The 21,948-nt window shown below is 45.7% G+C and overlaps 1 protein-coding gene across 11 annotated transcripts in view; it reads left to right on the top strand.

The window, feature by feature from the left end:
• The first annotated feature begins 2,341 nt into the window (after positions 1–2,341).
• SAMD4A (sterile alpha motif domain containing 4A) overlaps positions 2,342–21,948 on the top strand; it is a 211,533-nt gene continuing 191,926 nt past the window's right edge. For 7 of the 11 annotated variants that reach the window (XR_012159608.1, XM_073350082.1, XM_073350081.1 and 4 more), the window contains exons 1-2: positions 4,724–4,878; positions 6,188–6,837. Coding sequence is in view for 10 of the 11 variants with exons in the window: in XM_073350082.1 (XP_073206183.1) it covers positions 6,642–6,837 (196 nt within the window). In the remaining variant the exon portion in view is untranslated. Of the gene's footprint in view, positions 2,384–4,723; positions 4,879–5,308; positions 5,391–5,679; positions 5,852–6,187; positions 6,838–21,948 lie in introns of those variants that run through there. The other 4 variants (XM_073350077.1, XM_073350076.1, XM_073350075.1 and 1 more) reach the window with 4 other exon arrangements.

Raw genomic sequence — 21,948 nt, 5'->3', positions numbered from 1 at the left:
AGGGCACAGAGCATGTGGGGATTTGTGCTGCTGTGCTTCTGGAAAGGGAATACATTAGCCAGACAGTTCCCAATATATCTGCTTTGTAAATCTTGCCCAGAAACTGATATGTGAAGGTAGAGAGCGGAGACCAGAAGCTCACACCAAATACATGAGCTTCCCTGTTTAGGGGTGTCTGGTTATTACCAATATAGATCAGGTGGGCCTGCATTATTCCCGCCCAGTGTGTAGGACTTGGGAACACTCTGTTGTCTTACCAATCAGTGGTGTGTTTACTACTGCTGTCCACTAGATGGTGTTTTCCTCTAACAGCATCCAGGGAGTTGATTTGGAGATTATATTTTGGCGTTTTTTTAGAATACCGTTAATTTTGCGTGTGAATTTGCTGCTCATCAAAGGTGCTGGACCGACACTGGTGGAGATGGAAGTCCTCCATTTATCCACAGAACAGCTACCGGCATACCAGTTCAAATTCCCCCACCAGCCTGTGCCTGATGGGGGAACCGGTGCTAGGGACCAGACTCAGCCCAAGTCCACACTAGAAACTTTCGGCAGGAAAGCAATGTCAGCTAGGGATGGGAGCTTTGTGACATTTCTATGCTGCCAAAAGCCCTAGTATCGACACAGCTGGCATAAAAGTGCTTTTCACTTGCCAAACCAGAGTAAGCTCTACAAGGACAAGCACTTTTTTGCTGGTATAAGCTGCACCTATGCTAGAAAGGTTTTGTTGTTATAGGTATAATGACAACATTTGTAAGTGGAGGCTAAGGCTAAATGTAATCTCCTTGCCTTATAGGAAAATCCTACGGCATTTAAGTTTTTTTATAGGGTTGGGTTTTTGTTTGGCTCATCCTGTAGAATTTAACAGAAAATTAAATCCCTGAGGAAGAATTTTGTAGAATGGTTAGAAAGTCCAATGGGAAGAATGACATTCCCTACAAAATGACTATTCCACTTCTGATTTTGACTTTTGGCCCTTTTAAATTCAGAATGGTTCCCATTCATTCCTCAGTCTTTCTGCTGGGTCAGCCAGCCCGGTTTGCAACAAGTGTCAATTTGTTTTGTTTTTTTATGCAGACACTCGTGCATGGGGGAAAAGGCTGAAATCACTGAACTCAATGTACCTAGGCTATCAAATGGCCTTCATCTGGAGGCAACTGTTGGTCATTATTGTTACAAGCTGGATTCAAACTAACCCCTACAGATAAAGGCGGCAGAACAAATTACCACTGCTGTAAACTACCCCATCCTCTTGGCTTTGCCCACTACTTTATTTTATGTCATTATCATAACACCAGCTAGGGAAAATTTGCACAATCCTTTCACAATGTTGATTTTCATTTAAAATGTAGTGGAGTCAGTTTTACAATTGGTATCGATGAAATATGCACCAGTCACAAACACTCTGCTGATATTTTGACACCTAAATCACAGCCAAGTGAGACTGAAATTGCTTACATAGTTGTGATTTCTGCCTGCTTGGCTGAATTCAGGTGACATGTTACAATGTGTGTACAGCTAGTCTCTGTGAAAATATGCTCATTTGATGGTCACGTCTTGTCTGCCCTCTCTCCCACCCCTACCCATCTGTTTGTTTTATTCACCTGGGATGTCTTGTCATTAACCAGGATCGTGAGCTGTCTGGGTCAGAGACGGTCTCTTTGCTACATGTTTATACAGTGCCCAGCACAATGGGGCCCTGCATTGTGATTGGAGCTTCTCAGTTCTATTATGCTATAAATAATTAATGATTGTATAAATCATTTATGCATACAAAATATTAAGTTCATGTTTCATTTTTAAAAAAAATATTTGCATATGATTGTAATATAGCGGGTCATTATTATTATTTATTGGTCTTATCATAGTGCCTAGCTCTCGGTTACACGGGGGTACATCTGGAGTAGAACCACTGCAGTCATTGGAATTACTTTGAATTTACACTAGTGTAGCCTGACCCATTCACATTTGTGAAATTTCAAAGTGATTTTATTACCCATCTGAAAACAACAATGCAGCATGGGACTGGTTAATTTCCACAGGCACTCTGGTCTCCTACACCATACCATTTTGATCTCATTCACTTTTTTTTTTTTCCTATATGTGCTACACAAATTGTTGATTTGTATCACCATCAGCAACTCATTGCACACCCTGGAAAGCATCATTTCACTGCACCGAGGAGTCAGCCCAGGCCACAGGGAATGTGTACTTTGCAGAATGGTTTCCACCCAGATTGTGGCAAGTTCTCCCTGCTTCATTCAAGTGGCTTAATCCACAGAGATGCTCCAAGCCAATGTGCTTGCGTTGCAATGCTTTGGGACATCCTTATATGAGCATTTTCCACATTCGACCCCCTGTCCTCTTGTATTTGCTGATAATGGTAGGTGGCAGTGATATTCCCTTTTTTGTTTTCCCTTGTGGATTGCTGTTACAGTCTTGCAGAGAATACACTCTGTGTGACTCTCATGCAAAGCTCCTGCTTACACTTGCTACATTGTTTCTCAAGCTGCAAGCTCTAGGCATTGCTTGGTTGATTTTTTTTTTTTTTTGAATGAGTATCCAATGGCTCAGTGTACCGTCTGACTAGCCATCCAAATAGGCTCTGCAGCAGCAACAGTGTGGAACCCCGCCTGCCCCATCCACAGCCACACAGGCCTGCTTTCCGAACCCAGTGGAGATGCACTGGTGTAAAGGAGGGTGGATTTTTATCCCTCTCCCTTTAGCAAGAGAGGTGAGGCTTGCTCTCCCAGCCACCCAGAAAGCTTCCCTGAGTCACTTTAAAGGGCAATCAAAGGTCTTTACAGACCGGCTTTGTTACTTAAGAGGAGAAAAGAATGTTTCTCCTCCACTACCTGGTCAGTGGCCCATTGACAAGTGCTGCAATATGTAACACACACTGGCATGAAAGGAGAGCTCATTCACAGTTGATATTTGCAATAAACCCTCATTAAGAGAGTCCTAGAGTATCTACAATCATGGTCCGAACATGGGCTTCCTATCTTCCCACTGCAGGGTTCTGAAGGATTGCTGATGAATGCCACCAATGTTCTGCACATGTGTACACACAATTTGATTCACAGAAAGATTGTGGTGCAAAGGGAAAAGTTCTTAGACTGTGACATTTGCACCAACATGCATCCAGTGGTGGTGTTTGCCCCATTTTACAAACACATACAAACACACCTGCAGAACAGTGGAAAGGAAAGCTTTGCCAATTGCAGTATTTGGAAAACGTCAATATATTGTGCAAGGAAAAGCTCAGGTGATTGGGAGTACAGTATTTACAACACACACACACAGTGGGTGTGAAGCACAGCTGGTGGTGTATTTGCAGCGCACACACACACACACACACAGTGAGAAACACTGCTGGAGTGTATTTGCAACACACACACACACACTGTGAAACCCTGCTGGGGTATATTTGCAGCACACGCACACACGCACTCTGAATGTGAACCCCCCTGTGGTGTATTTGCAGCATTCACACACACACACACACACAGTGTGAAACCCCGCTGGAGTGTATTTGCATCACACACACGCACAGAGTGTGAAACCCCGCCGGGGTGTATTTGCATCACACACACGCACAGAGTGTGAAACCCCGCCGGGGTGTATTTGCATCACACACACGCACAGAGTGTGAAGCCCACTGGAGTGTATTTGCAACACACACACACACACAGTGTGAAACCCCGCTGGGGTATATTTGCAGCACACACACACACGCACTCTGAATGTGAACCCCCCTGTGGTGTATTTGCAGCATTCACACACACACACACACACACACACAGTGTGAAACCCCGCCGGGGTGTATTTGCACCACACACACACACACAGTGTGAAACCCCGCTGGGGTATATTTGCAGCACACACACTCTGAATGTGAACCCCCCTGTGGTGTATTTGTAGCATTCACACACACACACACAGTGTGAAACCCCGCTGGGGTATATTTGCAGCACACACACACACGCACTCTGAATGTGAACCCCCCTGTGGTGTATTTGCAGCATTCACACACACACACACACACACACACACAGTGTGAAACCCCGCTGGAGTGTATTTGCAGCACACACACAGAGTGTAAACCCCGCCGGGGTGTATTTGCAGCACACACACTCTGAATGTGAACCCCCCTGTGGTGTATTTGTAGCATTCACACACACACACACACACACACACACAGTGTGAAACCCCGCTGGAGTGTATTTGCAGCACACACACAGAGTGTAAACCCCGCCGGGGTGTATTTGCAGCACACACACTCTGAATGTGAACCCCCCTGTGGTGTATTTGTAGCATTCACACACACACACACACACACACAGTGTGAAACCCCGCTGGGGTGTTGGCAGCACACACACACACAGAGTGTGAAGCCCGCCGGGGTGCATTGGCAGCACTCACCCACCCACCCCGGGACGCGGCGGGCCCCCGGCCCGGCCTCCCACACCCCGCGGCGCAGGGCAGGGCAGGGCAGGGCAGGGAGCGTGGCGGGCCCCGTGCCCGGGGTGCTGAGGCCCCGCAGCAGGGGCCGGCCGAGGCGGGAAGGAGCCGCCCCGCGGCCGCGAGCCCGGCCCGCTCCGGGCTCCCCTGGCGCTGCCCCGGCCCGGGGGGCGGGGGCCTCGCGCGGCGAGCCCATGACGTAATGGGTTATGCTAATGACTCGCATGTGGGGAGCTGGGGCGCGGGGCTCGGCGCGGCTCAGTCTCGCCCAGCCAGGCGCCCGGCGCTGCTGCACCGCCCGGCGGGATCGCCCGCTCCCCCGCCATGGCACGGCCGAGGCGCCGCCAGCCGCAGCCCGCGTGACAGCAGCGAGGCACCTGCCTCGGCCTCCCGAGAGAGCCGGGGGGCAGCATGGGGGTGAGCCCGGCGCAGGGCGCGATGGTGCAGCGGTGGGGCGGGAGGGCTCGTGCTTTCCCTGGGGCTGCACCAAGCTCTTCTCCCTGCCCTGGCCCTTGTCTGTGCCCTGCTCCGCGCTCGGCAATAGCTGGGGGTCCCCGGCAACTCCGGGGGGGGCCCTTATTACTTATTACGTGTTGCATGTGGGGGGGGCTCCCCAAAACATCCCTGCAGTGCTTAGAGCCCCCAATGGGCTGGCACTGCCCTGCCCACGTCTATGCCACCCCCATGGGCTGGGGGCAAAAGCGGGGGGGGAGTGGAAGAAGCAGCTGCGGGGGGGTGTTGCTGAGAGCCATCCTAGGTGAAGCAGAAAAGCCGCAGGAGCCCAACTTTGTGGGGGGGGGGGGTTGCAGTTATGTGGAGGGACGGGGCTCGTTGCTCAGCGCTCATCTGCAGTTTGCAAAGCTCCCTCGAGGCGAATGGACCTGGTCGCTCCTTAGGTCACAAGGCGATGCCTTGACTGTGGAAAATGCGTATGTAAAACCGGGCTGATTTCATGAGCGCTTGAGTAGGACAGAGAGACAGAGACAGACATCCCCCTTCCCCCCCCGCCCGCTCGAGCAGTGGATCGGTGAAGATATTTGGAAAATAGCTTGGGGGGGGGATCATTTTTTTTAGCAGCCTAAAAAGGGAAAGGGGGACCCGAAGACGCCCTGGGCTGGCCTGTGCCTGCCGGGCTGTGTGATGAAGTCGGGGGTGGGTAGAGTTTATTTTTGTCTCACGCTGCTGCTGCTTAGGGCCTCAATCCAAAGGGGCTGGCTAGAGATGCTTGATTGCTGTAGATGGAGCTGCAGCAACTCGGCTGCTTCCCGGGGAGGAGGAGGTGGAGAGGAAGGCACCAGGGCTGCTCCTGCTTTGCATTCGAGCTTTGTAGCCGCAGTGTAAGTTTTCTTGTGCGCCAATGGTCTGTTGCAGCAGTTCCAGTTTGAAGCAGGTAGGTCCCTAAAGAACCTGCCCAGTACTAGGAGCCCTTTTCCGGCAGCAACAGGGAGCTCCCTCCTCCACTTTCTGTGGAGGAGGGAGGTTTCTTTAAACCGTTAGCTGCAAAGCCTGCATCTCTCAGTTGCTGTGTATGGGGGCTGAATTTTTAGAGGTTCGGTGTCTTCCTCCCTCCCCCTTTCTTCCTCGTCCCCCCGTTATCCTTCCCTATGTTGTTGACCTGAAATCTCCTTCGGTACGTTAGGAAGCTGGCTCTGCTGCTGTCATGCTGAATCATAGCGTTTCCTTGCAAAGTGTGTCATCATCATCAGCAATTCTTTTCTCTTTCCAGTTGTGAACATTTGCTTTGGGAGGAATGCGGGTGTGGAAGGTCCAGATTGCCACCCAGGGGAGGAGAGAGCTGGAGACGCTAGGCTAAAATAACCCGAGGGGAAAGAAGAAGAAGCTATACACCCACTCCTGTGCCTTGTTGAGATTTATATATATAGATGTGTGTGTATATATAATATACAATTTCCCCTCCCTGTTTCCCTGTGCCACTTTGTGTCATCATCTTTGGGGAATTTAACAAGAAGCCACTAGGACACTGAACTGAAGATAGAAAGAGGAGAAGAGAAACCAGACCCACATCTGAGCTGACGGCTGTGTCCAAAAATCCATTTGATTAATAAATAAAATTGTGAGACAGACACGGGGGAAAAAACTTTGGAGGGAATTTTTTTTTTCCCTGCAGAGGGTTTTTTTTCTTTTTTTTTCCCCCCTCCACTCCCTACCCCAATCTAATCATGATGTTTCGAGATCAGGTTGGAGTGCTGGCTGGTTGGTTTAAAGGCTGGAATGAATGCGAGCAGACTGTTGCTTTGCTCTCCTTGTTGAAGCGGGTGAGTCGAACCCAAGCCCGTTTCCTCCAGCTCTGCCTGGAGCATTCATTGGCAGATTGCACTGAGCTGCACATTCTTGAAGGGGAAGCCAACAACCCTGGTAAGTTTTGGTGCAACCAATCCATTTTGAATGCTACATTGTTCTCTGATTGATACCCTAATGATGGCAAAAAAGGGGAGGTCAGGGAGCTAGGGCTCCAAATGAACCAGCCTCATTGTTAACAGCTTCCCTTTTCACATTTTATGTTTCAGACTAGTGATGACTTATTTCAGTTTGATTTTTCACAGCAAACTACTACAGTCTATTCAGTGGTGTAACTACGGTAGCATGAATGATTGATTTTCTCTCATGCAGTTTCCTATGAAATAAGTAAGTCAGGTCACGTAGAGTCTGGATTTTCTAGGCTTCTTTTGGACAACGTGGCTTGCTTTGCTTTAAGCAACATGCAGAAGAATCTCCTCATTATCTTATACAAACGAGTATTTTGTTGAGCTGTGGCTAGCTGAGATATCTTAATCTTTTGTTAAATGGTGATTTGTTTCATCATTCAGGTCCTGTTTGAACACTTTTTTTCCTTGCAGCTCTGAATGCTCTATATAGTCCACAGAAGCTCTGGGAAGATATTAGTAGACCATTTAGGCTGCTATACACAATTCAGTTAGTGTATACTGTGCAAGTACTTTCCCAGGGATGTACATTTAATATATATGGGCATGATTTTGATCTCATTTATACACCAGTGAAAGTTAGGAGAACTAAAACGGTGTAAGTAAAATTAAACTCATGCTTTGTGTGTGAACACCAGTGTGTGCACGCACTTTTTAAAAGACACCTTCCAAAATAAAACCACAAACTACTCTTTGCAGAGATGAGGTTAAACGCGTAGCTAAATTACCTAGTTCTATTCCATTTGAAAAAAATCCCCCCCAAAATAAATATAATCCCTCCTATTCTTGTCTCAGATATTTTAATATAGCTTGTAGGATTAAATATGTACACCTTGGACTTCTGCACACTGTTAAAATAACACAAAAAGCATAGTCTGTGGAGGGGGGGAAAGTCTGTCGGTTGATAGGTGAAATTCTTTAGGCTTTATTGCAGTAGGATACTGAACAGAGCCCCCAGTGTTTACTGAGAGAAAAGAATGCAGGGTCCTCTTCCAGCTGTTCCATATTAGAGCACTGAGCCTGCAAGATTTGGCAGCTGTCTATGCTGCCATTTGATGACAACGTCCAGTACAATGTTGTTAGGCCTAGGATATATTTAAGTACGCCTTTAGGAAACCAACTCAGGGGCTGCTCCAGTGTACAGAGCTCTGTCCTCACAATGGTGAACACCCTGGAATTGGATATTTCCTTATATAGTTCGTATGAGTGCCGGGGAAGAATGTTGCAGCAGTGCAATACTGCATTTTATAAACAGCTGAACAGTCTAACCTCATACATTTGGGGGTGGAGGCCTAACTAAGAATAAATTGGGAAGGAGAGCACACTCTTTTAAACTGATCTTCCACAGCATAGAATTGCCATTCCTCTTACCTGCATTAGCACGGGTTATCTTTGGTTCCCAGTGTATGTGGCTGTGTACCCTTGTATAAACGTCTGGTTTTTCGTTTTACCTGGATTTTCTGTAATAGTTACATCACATTTATTTGTCAGAAGATTATACATGAATGATTTATGTGCAGACTGCAGTAGCAGTTGCATACCTGTTTAAACTATGGTAGAAAAATTTCCTCTAAAGCCCATCCAAATATTATGTATGAATGAAAGGGATTTCTGCATGATGATCAGTCTCTTGCCAAAACAGTAGTAGAAACCAAGGTCCTGATCATTCCAGTATTTACACATGTGACTAATCCCATTGACCCCAGTGGGTATAAGGATTACTCCTGGGAATAAAGCTTGTGGAATTGGGCCCTTGGTTTGCCTCTTATTGATTACATTTGTGATGCTGATAGCACTTGCTCAAATGTTTGTTCTAATAATCAGCTGTTCTTTTAGGGCTCTTATAGGCTCAATAGCAAGACTTAGGGTGACCAGATGTCCCGATTTTGGGGGCTTTTTCTTATATAGGTACCTATTTCTCCCCCTCCCCCTCCTGTCCCGATTTTTCACACTTGCTATCTGGTCATCCTAGCAAGACTTGAGAACCTTTGTTAAATTTCTGATACCACTAACCATTTCTTCTTCTTGTAACTTTGATGCTTGGTAAACATAAGGCAAACATCACTTTGTATCAGAGAGTCAAGATGTTTACTTTTTGATCAGGGTGATCCTATTGTTACAAAGGAATGCCTGGACTCTGTGTTTGGCAATGAAGAAATGATAGGAAGTGACTTTTAGTTTGGTATTAACATTACATACTTTGTAAAGACACCCATCTTTTAAAGTGCTTTGAGATCTCCTTTTGAAATAATATTAAATAGCCCTTATTCACCACACATTTCATACCGTGGCATTTGTCACTTGACTAGACATGAAATCACACCAGGTTCTCTTAACAACCGCAACTTAATACTGCTAGATGCCAAAAGTCGTGGACTCAACAGGGACACTGATTTCATGGCTCATTACAACGATCTGTAATACACACCTGCCTGCTAACCCTTCGTGGCCCACTTCAAACCCCTTTTGCATAGCAACCCTTACTGCCCACTCCATCTCAAATGAACTCCTATGACATGCGTCACCCCTTACGTTTAACTCTTGGTCCCAACTTGTATTTAGCTTGGACACTCCAGTTTTGTTCCCCAGACCTGGAGAACTTTGTGTAGTTCGAAGGCTTATACCTGCCACCAACAGAATTTGGTCAGATAAAAGTTATCTCACCTACCTTGTGTCTAACAACAATTAACTCTTTATTGCTCTTACTACTTGAATTCCACAGTGTACACAATTAACCTGGGCTTGTTTCTTCCGGGGCTGGTGATGATGACAGTGATACCTAAAGATATCAATGTGTGCCCTACTTTTTGGCCTCATTTTTCCCCCTTGGTGAGAGTTGTGCCAATGACACAGGCCTGGCCCTGCAACTTCTTGCATAGAAGCTGACCGCTGTGCCTCTGTGTTTGAATTAATGGGTCTGCACTTGGATGCAGCAATCTGCCCAAATACAAGAGGTTTTGGGATCAGAGCTGTAACTTGGGAACAGTATTGGGCCATAAATTTTTACATGTGGTGTATTGATCTTACTGTCGGTTAAATTCCATGCTATCTCTAGCTTCCTCAGTGCAGTAAAAAGACAAAAATAGTGATGAAAGCACAAACATGGTCCTATTTTCTCTAGTGAAGCTAGTGTGAAAGCAACATGTGAGTCTAAGATGCCAAAGTGAATGTTTGAAATGACTTTAAAGTTGGGGTCTCATGGGAAAAGAGTCATTCTGTGGACACAGAGCCTATGCTGCTTGTGAAAATCTGACTGAAATGGACAGTGACTCTATCTGACCGCTGTTGAAATGAGTGTGTCGACTCATCACATTTCTTATTGGATCGATGTCCACCTCACAAATATCACCATAGGTAACTGAAGTTAGCACAGAGGCCAATGGCTGAATAGACATGGAAGGCAAAGTACCTTCTCTCCAGCAGATCCCACAAGACGGGGCTTGAGGCATGTTGACTGGGCATTCGGAGAGAGCTTGATCTTTCACAGATGGGTTTTGTTTTTGTTGTTGTTGCCCTGTTGTGCGGACCCCAGTCTTCAGTGCTGCCTTCCTGCCTCTTCTCGCAAGTATTGAAAATGAAACGAAAAACATTGAAAAAGAAAATTAATTTTTTAAAACGGATTGGTTTTAATAGTGAAGCCAGCACGTTTGGTAGAGTTTCATCTCTCTGTTTTCTTCATGTGGTTTTCTTTCATATGTTTTTCCTTTGCCTATTAATGAAAATTTAGCTCTCATTTATAGCACCTGACACGTAAAATGTAAATCTGATTGGAATGCACAGCTGCAGCGTAACTCTCAAAAAGAGATTTTTCTAAGAAATCTACTGATCCTGCAGCCATTTTGTTACCAGTGGCGCTTAACAGACAAAATAGCTGTGTACAGAATCCTTAGAATGGGTCTCTATAGGCTTTGCTGGGCTGAAAGCTACTCTGTTGTCTCTGATGTAACTGAGGCACGTTTTGACTAGAAGTGATGCAGGTGTCACAGTGAACGTATATGTCATTCTAAAACCACACGAAAATGTCGTCTTGTTTAAAATTACTGGTGGTTGATCAGAAACAAACAAATCAAAGCAAAAAATCTCTACAGGTCACTTTTGGATAAGATGCACAATCCATGTCGGAGATCTTTAATGGTTGTAGCACACAGTAAAATGCAATTTAGAAATCCGCAAAGATCAAACAAACAAAGAAAAGAGAACCCCAAACGAGCTTTTGGCTCTTCAACACTCAAACTGCTGGGGGGCGGGTAAGGAAAAAAACAACCAAACAACGAGTAAATAAATCCAGGCTGATGTGGGCAATGGGAACCATAGCATCGAAGAAAACCGTCTGAGTCCCCTGTGAGTTTAAATGTGTACAAGGCCTGTTCCTGCTTCCATTGAGATCAGTGCCTACCACTGTGAAGTCGTGGTTCATGACTAGGGCTCCTATGTACTATGGTAATATAAGTAATAATAGGGAAAATCCTATTGATTCACTGGGAACAGGATCGGGTGTGCAGATAGCACCAGTGAGGAATTCAAGATACTTCCACCATGACTTAATGAATGAGAATGGTTTAGTGTGTGGGTGGGGGGGTGTTGGAAACCAGGTTAGACACCAGAAGTTTCTCCCACTGCGAGTTACTGTTTTTCAGTATTATCATTTACATTTATTTTTTTATTTGTTTTCAAACGTGGTTTTGCTGTGGGGGCTTGTGACAGGGTGCTGAGCAGGAACAGCTGAGCCAGCCCTTTGTCATGCCAGCTCCAAGTAAGGTAGATTGGAGCTGCCTAGAGAAACCTGTGCCTGATTGGCAAAGGGGAAAGAGCTGCCTGCTTAATTAGCCTGGGGCTGCATAAAAGCCTCAGAGGAAGGAAGCCAGGGGGGCAGACAGAAAGGGGGAAGCTATGCAGTGGAAGGAGAGGGGTAACTCTTCCCTCCTGGCTGCAGAGATGGAGAAGCCCTTAAGGCTGAAACCCTCAAGCTGTAGATAGTAAGATGGTGGTGGGATTCCATGCTGTAAATAAACTGCACCAGTGATTGCTGAGCCAGAAGGTCTCTGAGTGGTTTTTGGATCAGAGTGGGGGCAGGACGAAGGGTGGGCTCTGCTACACCCTGTTACAAGGCTACATGGGTAGCTTCAAATCCAGCTGGAAAGAGCTGTCCGGACATAACAAATGTCTTGGAGTCACAAAGAAAAGGTTTCAGAGTAGCAGCCATGTAAGGCTGTATTCGCAAAAAGAAAAGGAGGACTTGTGGCACCTTAGAGACTAGCCAATTTAAGGTGCAACAAGTCCTCCTTTTCTTTTTACAAATAAAAGGGTTAGACAAGAATGAAATTCAGCCCATGTAGCAAGGTGGCACAAGGGCTCTGCTTCGTTTGTGACCTCAGAATAGGGTTTAAGTGGGATTAAGGGGTTTGTAACTCTTATGTTGGCTCTCTGCAGAGGAGCATTTCACCCTAAAAGTGACTGTCACACTCAGTTAATAGCTGAAAATGCTCTACTCTGAGAACTGGGAAAAGAGGGCTCTGGGAGGAGATAGCGGATGGAGACTGGAGTAGCGTGTGTCTTGGTTTGGACACAGGGATGTCCCTGTAACTCAGGGTATGTCTGTGCGGCCGTCACGGGGTGTGATTGCAGCTCGCATAGACTTGCCTAAAGTAGCTTTATACTGAGATAGCTCATGTACTGTGATACCATGGCAGTACGGACTTCAGCACAGGTGGTACAAACCCAGTGGGAGCCTTGGGTAATTGGGTAGCTAGCTCATGCTGAAGCCCGTGCTGCTGATGCTTCTGCTTGGGTATCTGAGCTAGCAAGGTTAAAGCTAGCTCAGGTATGTCTGCATGAGCTGCAGTCACTCTTCATGATTGTAGGATAGATGTACCCATGGGCTGCTTCCGCCTGGCTTCCTCCTGTTGATTCCCCTACATCAGAGCCATACTAGGCTAAATAGGGCGCTAGGATTTAGAACATGTAGTAAAAAAGCCATGTCTCTTTGTGCATCTGGTCTGGCCTGTGGTGGAATCTGCAGGACTTAACCAGGCTTCCTTCTTCTGCAGGCTGGCCAGTAGGGGCCACCGTGGGAATTTACGTCCTTCTGGAGTTTAGAGCTTTTCCTTCCAAGTGCCCCCACCTCCTGACTGCACTGAAATTCCCTGTCTGGTGGCCAGATGCCTGCATCGTGCTGAGTTCGCTCTAGGCTATTGGGCCAGTCCCCATGGAACGATTGAAAAACCTGTTTCTCTGAAGTGCTGAGCACCCTACGCTCGCTCAGTCCATCAAATTTGTTTCCTTTGATTTGAGTCGTGTGCTGACCAGACACTAAGAAAGATCCCAAAAGGCTATTCCTTCCATCTAACTCTTGCTCCCATCAGGTGCAACACCTAATAAAAGAAAGTTCCTACTGGCCATGGCCATAAACGAGGCTCTGACAGAGCAGAGAGAGTCCCTAGCTAGGCCTGCGCTGCCCCAACTCCCCTGAGAGTCCTCAAACCTTCCACTAGCCAAGAACCCAGTCCTCATTACTAACAGAACGGGAAGGGAGGAGACTCACTGCTAGCACCTCCTCATGGCTGGGTGTGACTTTCTTAGTGTCTGGTGGCAGCTCTGTCTCTGCAGAGGCAAGCCCTCTGGCCAGATCACTTCCAAATCTCTCCCCTTGCAGGGTAGTCTGGGAACAAAAAGCAACGTTTGGGTGAACAATTTGTTTGTGTGAACAAACAAATTGAGTCAGTACAAGAGAGAGCGGGAATGCCTCCCTCTCAGGGTGTCCCAGGATCAGGCCCTCCAGGCAGTGGTTGACTGGGAAGCTCCTGCCCTTCAGTCAGCCCTTTCCTCAGGAGCTGAGGGCTGAAGATCTGTTGACTTCCCTGCTCTGCCCATATGTGAACAGCTCTGCTCCCCTTTTAAACTCCCCCTCCAGCTTGTGCCTTACTGGTGTGGCAGAGTGGGGTCAGCTGTGCCCAGAGCAGCTCCTTAACCCCTTGTCTAGTGTGGGGTTCGCATTACCCCATCGTGCAGTGTAATGACTTTAAGCGCTTGGCGCCTAGGGACAAGAATCTTTCTTTGCCGTTTGCCCAGTTCACTGACTACTGGGTGTATGAAGACTCATCCTTATCTCATGCAAGCCATCTATGTCAAGCGCTAAGAGCGTCATCATTGCCTGGGTGTCTTGTTCTGGGGCAGATTGACTGGAGGAAGTCTCCTGGCAAGGCTCGGCTTAATGTGAACTGTGGGTACTGCTACATGGGTCCCGCCATCAGTGAAAGTCGCTTGAGCATTTATTTTAAAGAGGTTTATTTTTTTTAGCTTGGAGTTATGATGTACTGTGTCAGGCGCATCCTTTATACTGAGCCATTGTGTTGACTCAAGCCAAGGTAGAACAACAGCACTCGCATTCCAAAAAGCCCTTGTACGCCATTAAGGCATTGGCCTGCATTGTGGGTGGTATGGAGCACCTTAGTGAACCCCAGTGCTTCCCTGAGGTCCTAGGCGTACTGGTGCTTCCACCTCACCGAAGGGGGTGCAGCATGATCTCCATTCTTCACCTGCTCCATTCGTCATCTGCTCTTTGGTGGGGCTAGTCGGGCCTCTGCTGCTTCCCTTCCTTTCTCTGAAACGATGAGGGCTAAAAGTTGCCCCTTTTAAAATTGAAAGCGAAATTTTCATCTAGTCGCTTGACTCCTGGAGCTGGGATTTTAAGCACACCACCAAATATCACAAGCCATCAAATTACAACAGCTGGCAACACTGCATAGGTGCACAGGACTGGACTTAAAGGGGTTTCCAGAGCAGAATGAGCAGAATGGCCAATCCCAAATGTTAAAAATCATGAGTCATGCACTCCTAAATCATGAGATGTGCTTAAAAATCATGAACATTGGGATCTTTTAATTTACCAACTGGTTTTAGAGCCTTTAGAGTTCTTATTTTCAAATTTTTGGCCCACAACTCTGATGGTTAAAATTTCACTGGTTAAAATTTCACGGAAGCAGAGATTTGCGCACAGTAACATGACTCTAGGAGGTGGGCTTTAAGAGAGAGACCAAATAACATGAGACTTATAGTGAAATTGCAGGAGTTGGCAACACTGCGTGGGGTTTTGGAATGATAGCACAAAGCAGTGAAACGTCTTGTATTTTTGAACAGCCCTGCTACTTAACAGGTGCCCTTCTTTCTGCATAAGTTTATAGCTAGAGTGTAGGAAAAGGTTTTCTCTTCCTCCTCCTCCCACTTTTAATTTTAAAGAGGAGAATCAGTTTGCAATACTTATAGGTTTCAATATGAACTAGAGGAAATATTTTCTTTGAACTCTGTGGCTCATGATTCAACTCTGTATTGTCTTTTTTAAAAAAAAATTATTCCTTGTCATTCTCTGTGTGTTTCTGTTGCATTCAGGAACACCGGAGGAGACCCTCATTGGCTAATTAACAATCAAGAGTTCCCAGAGGTGGGAAATGCAAACATAGGTCCTAAGGCTGCATTGAGAGCCGTGCCGGCAGAAAAAGCTCCAGGATCGGGGCCATAGTAGAGAATATGTTTGCTTCATATTTCAGAGTTAGTGTGTGGTACTTTTTAAAAAAAATCCTTTAACTTTTTCCCATTAGCAGCACAAAAATAGATTATTATCTGGTGGGTGCATTGCATTCAATGCATATTTAGTATCTGATCTGAAATATTTCACGTGTAATAAAAGTTGCATTAGAAAAATAATTGTTCGTCCCTAGCAAAATGGGAACCGGTATGTGGTTATGGTAGTACAAGCCGGTGAATCTAGAGAGTGGTGTTCTATCCCCTACTTTGCTACTAGCTCACAAGATGATGCTGGTCGAGTCACTCTCACCCTTTCTTGCCTCAGTTTCCCTATCTAGAGAATGGATAAAATAGTGAGCTAGTTTCTACACACACCTGTGAAATAAGAGTGGGATTGAAGGCAATGTTAAAACTCCCACAAACTTCGATAGGAGCAGAGTTAGGCTAATGTTGAATGCTTTTGAAATCCCACCTGAAATGTTTGTAAAGTGCTTTGGGATCCTTAGAAGAAAAGTGCAAAGTATTATTCTATATATGACCTAGTTTCTTCTAACTTGGCTTCTTTCCAAGTGAAATATTTTTATTCAGATATATTTCTGTGATGCTTTTTTCTTTTGTAAAATGGAAAGAACTAAATCAACTCGCTTCTCTGCATAAATGGGTGAAGAATATCTGAGGAAATTAAATGTAAAGAAGAGGAAGCGACAACAGGAGCTCAGTAGCTTATGGCAGTCTTGAATTTGATAAGCTACAGATTGATGGGCTAGGTCAGGAATTGTTTTAGATTGGTAGTTTAAAAAGGGCAAACCTCAGTGCTTTAAATTAGAATAAGTGCTCACAGTCTATTTGTAAATTGAGTTCTCTTAAAATGAGATTAAATGGGAGAGTGGGGTAGCTTGTCCATGAGTGCAGTCAACATTCTTGCTAGTGGATGACAGTTTGTACGTGTGCTGCACAGCATAGCTAGCGTACTGGGCATGTTAGAGGCTAACAGTTGAACAAAATTGTCCACCAAGTTGGTCCCTGTATTTGATACATTTGTTTTTAGGTAAACAGCTTTCAGTATTCCAAACAATCCTAGCAGAAGTGCATTGGGAAGAACATTCAGGCCCAAATTATTGAAAAAATCCACTCATTTTGGATCCTTCAGTTTTTTGGGTGCCCAATCTGAGACACCTAGGTGGGCCTTCATCTCTCCCACTAGGAAGGACAGGGGAAAAAAAACGCTTACTAGCTTTGGAAGTGATGTAAAACCTACCTGATGCCACACACTAACTGCTGGGGGTTAGGAAAAACCTTTTCCGGTGTGTAAGTAATCCCAGAACTGCCTACTTCAGGGTTTTATGCATGTTCCTCTGAAGCAGCTGGTACTAGCTTCTGCTGGAAACAGGGTACTGGATCAGATGAACTATTGGTCTGATCCACTATGGTTATTCCTGTGTTCCTACTAGCTTTCAAGCCTGGCCATCTTTTCTCCTGTAATCTTAGATGTTTTTGTGGTCCATGAACATGAATTGTTCCAAGCCGGGAGTTCTGTTTGCAATCAGAGTGAGTAACTGAAATAGTAATTAGTTTGAATGCTTGCTTTATTTTAAGATGCATTAGTCAGTACTTTAGCTTCCATGCTTCACGCTTGTATCTAATGTTAACCTCTTACCCCACTGGCAGGTTAAAGCCTTACCGGCCAGATCTCCCCATATATAGTTTATTCTTCTGCAGGGGCTGAAAACTTTGTGAGTTGGATTCAAGCATAACCCAGATCCTCAGGTGTGTAAATCAGCATAGCTCCCAGCATAGCTCCATCAATATCAAAGAACTTATATTGATTGGCAGAGCTGAGGATCTGGGCCATGGATTGTCTACCTTGGGGTGGGCAAACTTTTTGGTCCAAGAGCCACATCTGGGTATGGCAATTGTATGGCGGGCCATGAATGCTCATGAAATTGGGTGTTGGGGTGCGGGGGGGGGAGGGCTACGGCTGGGGGTGCGGGCTCCGGGGTGAGGCCAGAAATGAGGAGTTCAGGGTGTGGGAGGGGGCACCGGGCTGGAGCAGAGGGCTGGGGTGCGGGGGTGGGGTGGGGTGAGGGCTCTGGCTGGGGGTACAGACTCTGGGGTGGGGTTGGGGATGAGGAGTTGGGAGTGCAGTAGGGTGCTCCAGGCTGGCACCAAGGGGTTTGGAGGGCAGGAGGGGTGCAGTTACCTTGAAATTGTGACAGTAGGGTTGGGAAAAGGGAGGAGCAGGTCATGGAGCATGTTTTCCCCCTGCCGGATTCACCATGCTTTTAGCCCCTCTGTTTTCAAGAAATGGATGGGAGAGTTTGGCACTGAATGCGACTTTCAAGGCTAAGCCTGACATGAACCTTGCATGCCTGTTGCCCACTTTCTCTTTTGTATGATTGAGTGAATAAATACAAAGAACATGGTTCCTTTGTAACTCTGGGTTTCCTAGAAAACACCTGCCTCCATGTCGGAGCCCCCAAAGTCCTGCCATGTCTCCCCCAGCCTCTGTCTATACCGGGTGTACTATTTCTACATGGCAATGCACAGACCTGCCATTAGGCTGTTGGTCTTTGCCTCCTCTTGGGAGCTTTAGAAGTTTTAAACTTGCGTGCTTCCTTTATATAGTAATTGATTAGGTTAGAGGGACAGACCTAAGGCCTCCGGTGTCAGTCAGAGAGGTGTTAATTGGGCAGTTATGTAAACTGCTGAGATTTCAGCCTAAATGCTCAGGTCTGAGTTTTTGCACAACTGCTCGGTTAAAGCAGGCCGCATGGCATGGAGGTTTCCACGAGCAACGTGGCCAAAGCTGAGAGGACTTTAATATTCATGACAGTTTTCAGAATTATATTTTGCACATAGAGAGAAACAGAATTGTAGGACTGGAAGGGACCTTGAGAAGTCATCTAGTCCAGTCCCCTGCAGGGCTAAGGCAGGACTAAATATTATCCAGACCATCTAGAAGTCACTATCTGGGTGTGGTTCTTTTGTACACCTCAGTGTTTAGGGGAATTAATTGTTTGCCCCATCTTTACCTTCCCAGCTCTGGGCCAGACTGTGGTTGTGTATCTGCACAGACAATGGCAGGAGGAAGGAGACATTGTCTAGTGGATAGAGAACTCGACTGGGAGCTAGAAAACCTGGTCTCTGTTCCCAGCTCTCCCAGTGACCTGCTGTGTGACCTTGTGTGAATTATTTCCCCTCTCTACTTCTCAGCTGTAAGGTCTTTGTACAGGGATGGTCTCTTGCCATGTATATATATGGTGCCTAGCACACTGGGGTCCCAAACTCCGTTGGGGCACCTGTATGTTACTGTGATACTACTGATAGTGAGGTACAGGTGCAAAAGGGGACATTGGGAGCACAAGGACAGCTATCCAAAGCGCAAGACAATGCGGGTACCAGCCACCGGAGGGGAGTGGAGCAGGGGTTGACTTGCATCAGTGATGGATGTAGCCATGACCATTCCATGGTGTTCTGGCTACCTTGGGGCAGAGAGGTGTCAAAATGCCTTTAGGACTGGCCATGGTGGCCACCCTGAAGACCCTCCCACAGGCTGTAGCATGGAAAGCTAGAACAGAGACATTTGTTACTTACGGTGACTAAGTGCTACTTAGGTACAAAGTCCCATTCTGAACCCCTGCTCAACCATGTTTTCCTAATGGTTTGGAGGAGGCAGGATCGCCGTCGTTGTAGGATTGCTGTAGTAGTTTTGAGAGAATCAGAGTGGCTTAGAAACAAGGAACACTTGGGGCCAAATCCACCTGGGTTTTTTGCATCTGTGGAAGGTCCAGAAAATCAGTGGAATCACAGTGGTTGCTTTTGTACTGAGAGCCTGAGATAGGAGAAACTTGCACACTCCCTGTGTAAACAGCAGAGATCAGCACTCAGCAGGAGTGCCAAAGTGGTTGGAGGTTTGATGGCCAATGGATCATGACCTGGAGCCACAAATCCCATGTGCAGGCTTCCAATCTGGCAGTGCGTTTGTCCTGGCTCTGGGTTATTGTGGACAATTCCATCCCCTCCTAGTCTCTGTGTTGGCTCCCTTTAAGGTGGGCTTTAAGCAGAGTCACCAAAATATGATTTAAATTATTTCTCTTTTGGAGACAGAATATGAAGTTGGATTTTTAAAAAGGAGTTTTGTAGACAAAACAGTACAGTACAGCCTGCGTGTTATGATTATTGTTTGGTACCTAACACACCCTGCCCTTTTCAAAGTGGGGAGTGAGGAGACCCTTCAGAGTGGAGGAGGAAGGATGTGAAGAAATGGCTGTGGGATTAAGGGATACAATTTCCTCTGTTTTACCTGGCTGGAGTTAAAATTTGAATGGAGTTCAGAGTCATTTATTGGCCTTTCCATATAGAAGGCAGTTGTGTTTGTCTCAAGTAAGAGAACAGATGCAGGTGCAGAGTTTGTCTGTGTAGAAATTCACACATCAGATGCCTGGCTAAAGGCTTGTAATCTATTAATTTATTTTACAGGTAGACGCTTCTTTTCATGATACAGTTGTATCAAAGATTTTGGCAGGGGCTTTTTAAATACCAGCATTTTTCTGTTCTAGGCCCTTAACTTGAAAAGACTTCTTTACATGCATAAGGGGAAGGATTCATGTGCTTAAAGTTAAGCAACTTGCATAATTTGATGCAGGTTCAGGGCCCTAATCTGTAACAAGTCTGTGCCCTCTCTATGGGCCCGAGTCAGAGTTAGTGGACTTCACTGAGCTTTGGGTCAAGCCCTAGATGGTGATTTACTACTGTCCTGTTGTTAATTTTATCTCTGATCCTGCAAGGTGCCGAGTGACCTCACCTCCTGCTGAAGTCAGTGGGAGTTGTGGGTGCTCAACATTTCTTAAGATTAGGCCACAGGACTTTTGAGACCTTTGAATATTCTCACACAGTCTGATTAAGATAGATTGGGCAAGCCAGATATGGTTACTTTAAGGTGTATAGGCTCTCAGGAGCAATTTCTGTTGGAGGAGAAATTGTTTATTACTGTGGTCTGTACACAGTGCCCTGGCAGAATGGATGAGCTGAGTTCTTATGGCTCTTCTCCCTTTGAACCAGTTTGTGATGTTTATGCAATTCTGGAACTGGAAGCATGAGATGTTTCTCTTACTGTCTACAATAATGCACCCGGGAAGTATGAGGCCCTTTCTCCTTTGCAGCTTGATGGCTAATGACAAGCATCAGCAGACACATGGCCATTTAGTGATCTGGATACAGGAATCTCTGTAGGATGTGGTTGTTTTTTTCTGACAGTGCTGTTGCACTGCAGGGCTGAGCCAACTTTCACTGAGTGGAAAGGGTCTCCTTGACTTTAATCGCAGCTGGATCCACTCTTGTGTGCTGAGCTGCCATGCTTGATAAAGTGTGTTTTATTTTTTTAAAATTAAAATAATTTTTTAATACTTCAAGTATCATCTGCAGGATCGATCCCTGATTTGCTCGACTCTGTGCTCCAAAGCAATAGATCATCGTAGGGTAGGGTGGAAGCAAATATAGGTCACTTTACAGAACTCTAGCTCTGTCTTGTTATTACTCTTCGTACATAATTGGTTCCAGATTTTCCTCTAAACTTTAGTTCAGTCAGATAATTAACCTGGCCTTGCTTGTGGCGTGTTAGTTTTCCTGCTGTTTGCCATGTTGTATGACTTGCTCTGCACTTCTGTGTTGTGTTAATAAATGTTTTATTGTTATAAAAAGTAACACCATGTGTAAAGTACAGTTGGTGAAAATTTCTCCCTTGAAACTTTTTTCCAGTGAAAAACAGTCTTTTTGTGAAAATGAAGATTTTCACAGAAATTTTCTTTCGATTTCTGATTTTAATGAAATTGAAAAACCACTGTGTTTGGGGTTTTTTTCAGTTTTTATTTATTTTTTGTTCTTTCTCTTGCTTTTTCCCCCTTTGTCTTTTTTCCCCCCCACTGGCAAAATGGGAAAAAGGAAAGGGTGGGGGGAGAAGTTGGGGAAGCCAAAAAAGCCAGGTTTTCATTTCTTGGTTGAAAATTTTTTTTGTTTTGTTTTTGAAACATACTTCCCATTTCTCAAACAGTATTCGTGTACGACTAAATGTTTCCCTTACAGATTTTGTCTTTGCTTGCCATTGGGATATCCCCACACGGTAATCATGGAGCACAAGTCAGCATGATTTTTTTGCCTGCTGTCTAGTTGTGCATTGGGATGGCCAGTTGCGTCAGCACAGCTCTGAAAAGAGGGTTTGTTAACTTAAAAAACACCACACCTTACAGTGCCAGAGAAGTGGATTTTAAAAATAGAAACCTTAGGCTGTTTCCCTCCAGATAACGTGAATGGCGGTGAGATGTTGAGTTTTAACTACCTGCATGACCCTTTCAGATAAGAATTGTTATTGACTTGCACTATTATGTTAAACTGATAAGAATTCTTTAAAAAAACCTAGAAAAAATTCTTTGTATAACAATCTGCTCAGCTCATAGCCAGTAGCCCAGTCTTCCTCCTCTCACACATTCTTTGAGGTTACGATGCTTGATCTCGAAGCGTCTGACCC

Source organism: Lepidochelys kempii, chromosome 6 (assembly GCF_965140265.1).
Source record: "Lepidochelys kempii isolate rLepKem1 chromosome 6, rLepKem1.hap2, whole genome shotgun sequence".
Lineage (NCBI taxonomy): Eukaryota > Metazoa > Chordata > Testudines > Cheloniidae > Lepidochelys > Lepidochelys kempii.
This window is presented reverse-complemented; position numbering and strand designations above follow the sequence as displayed.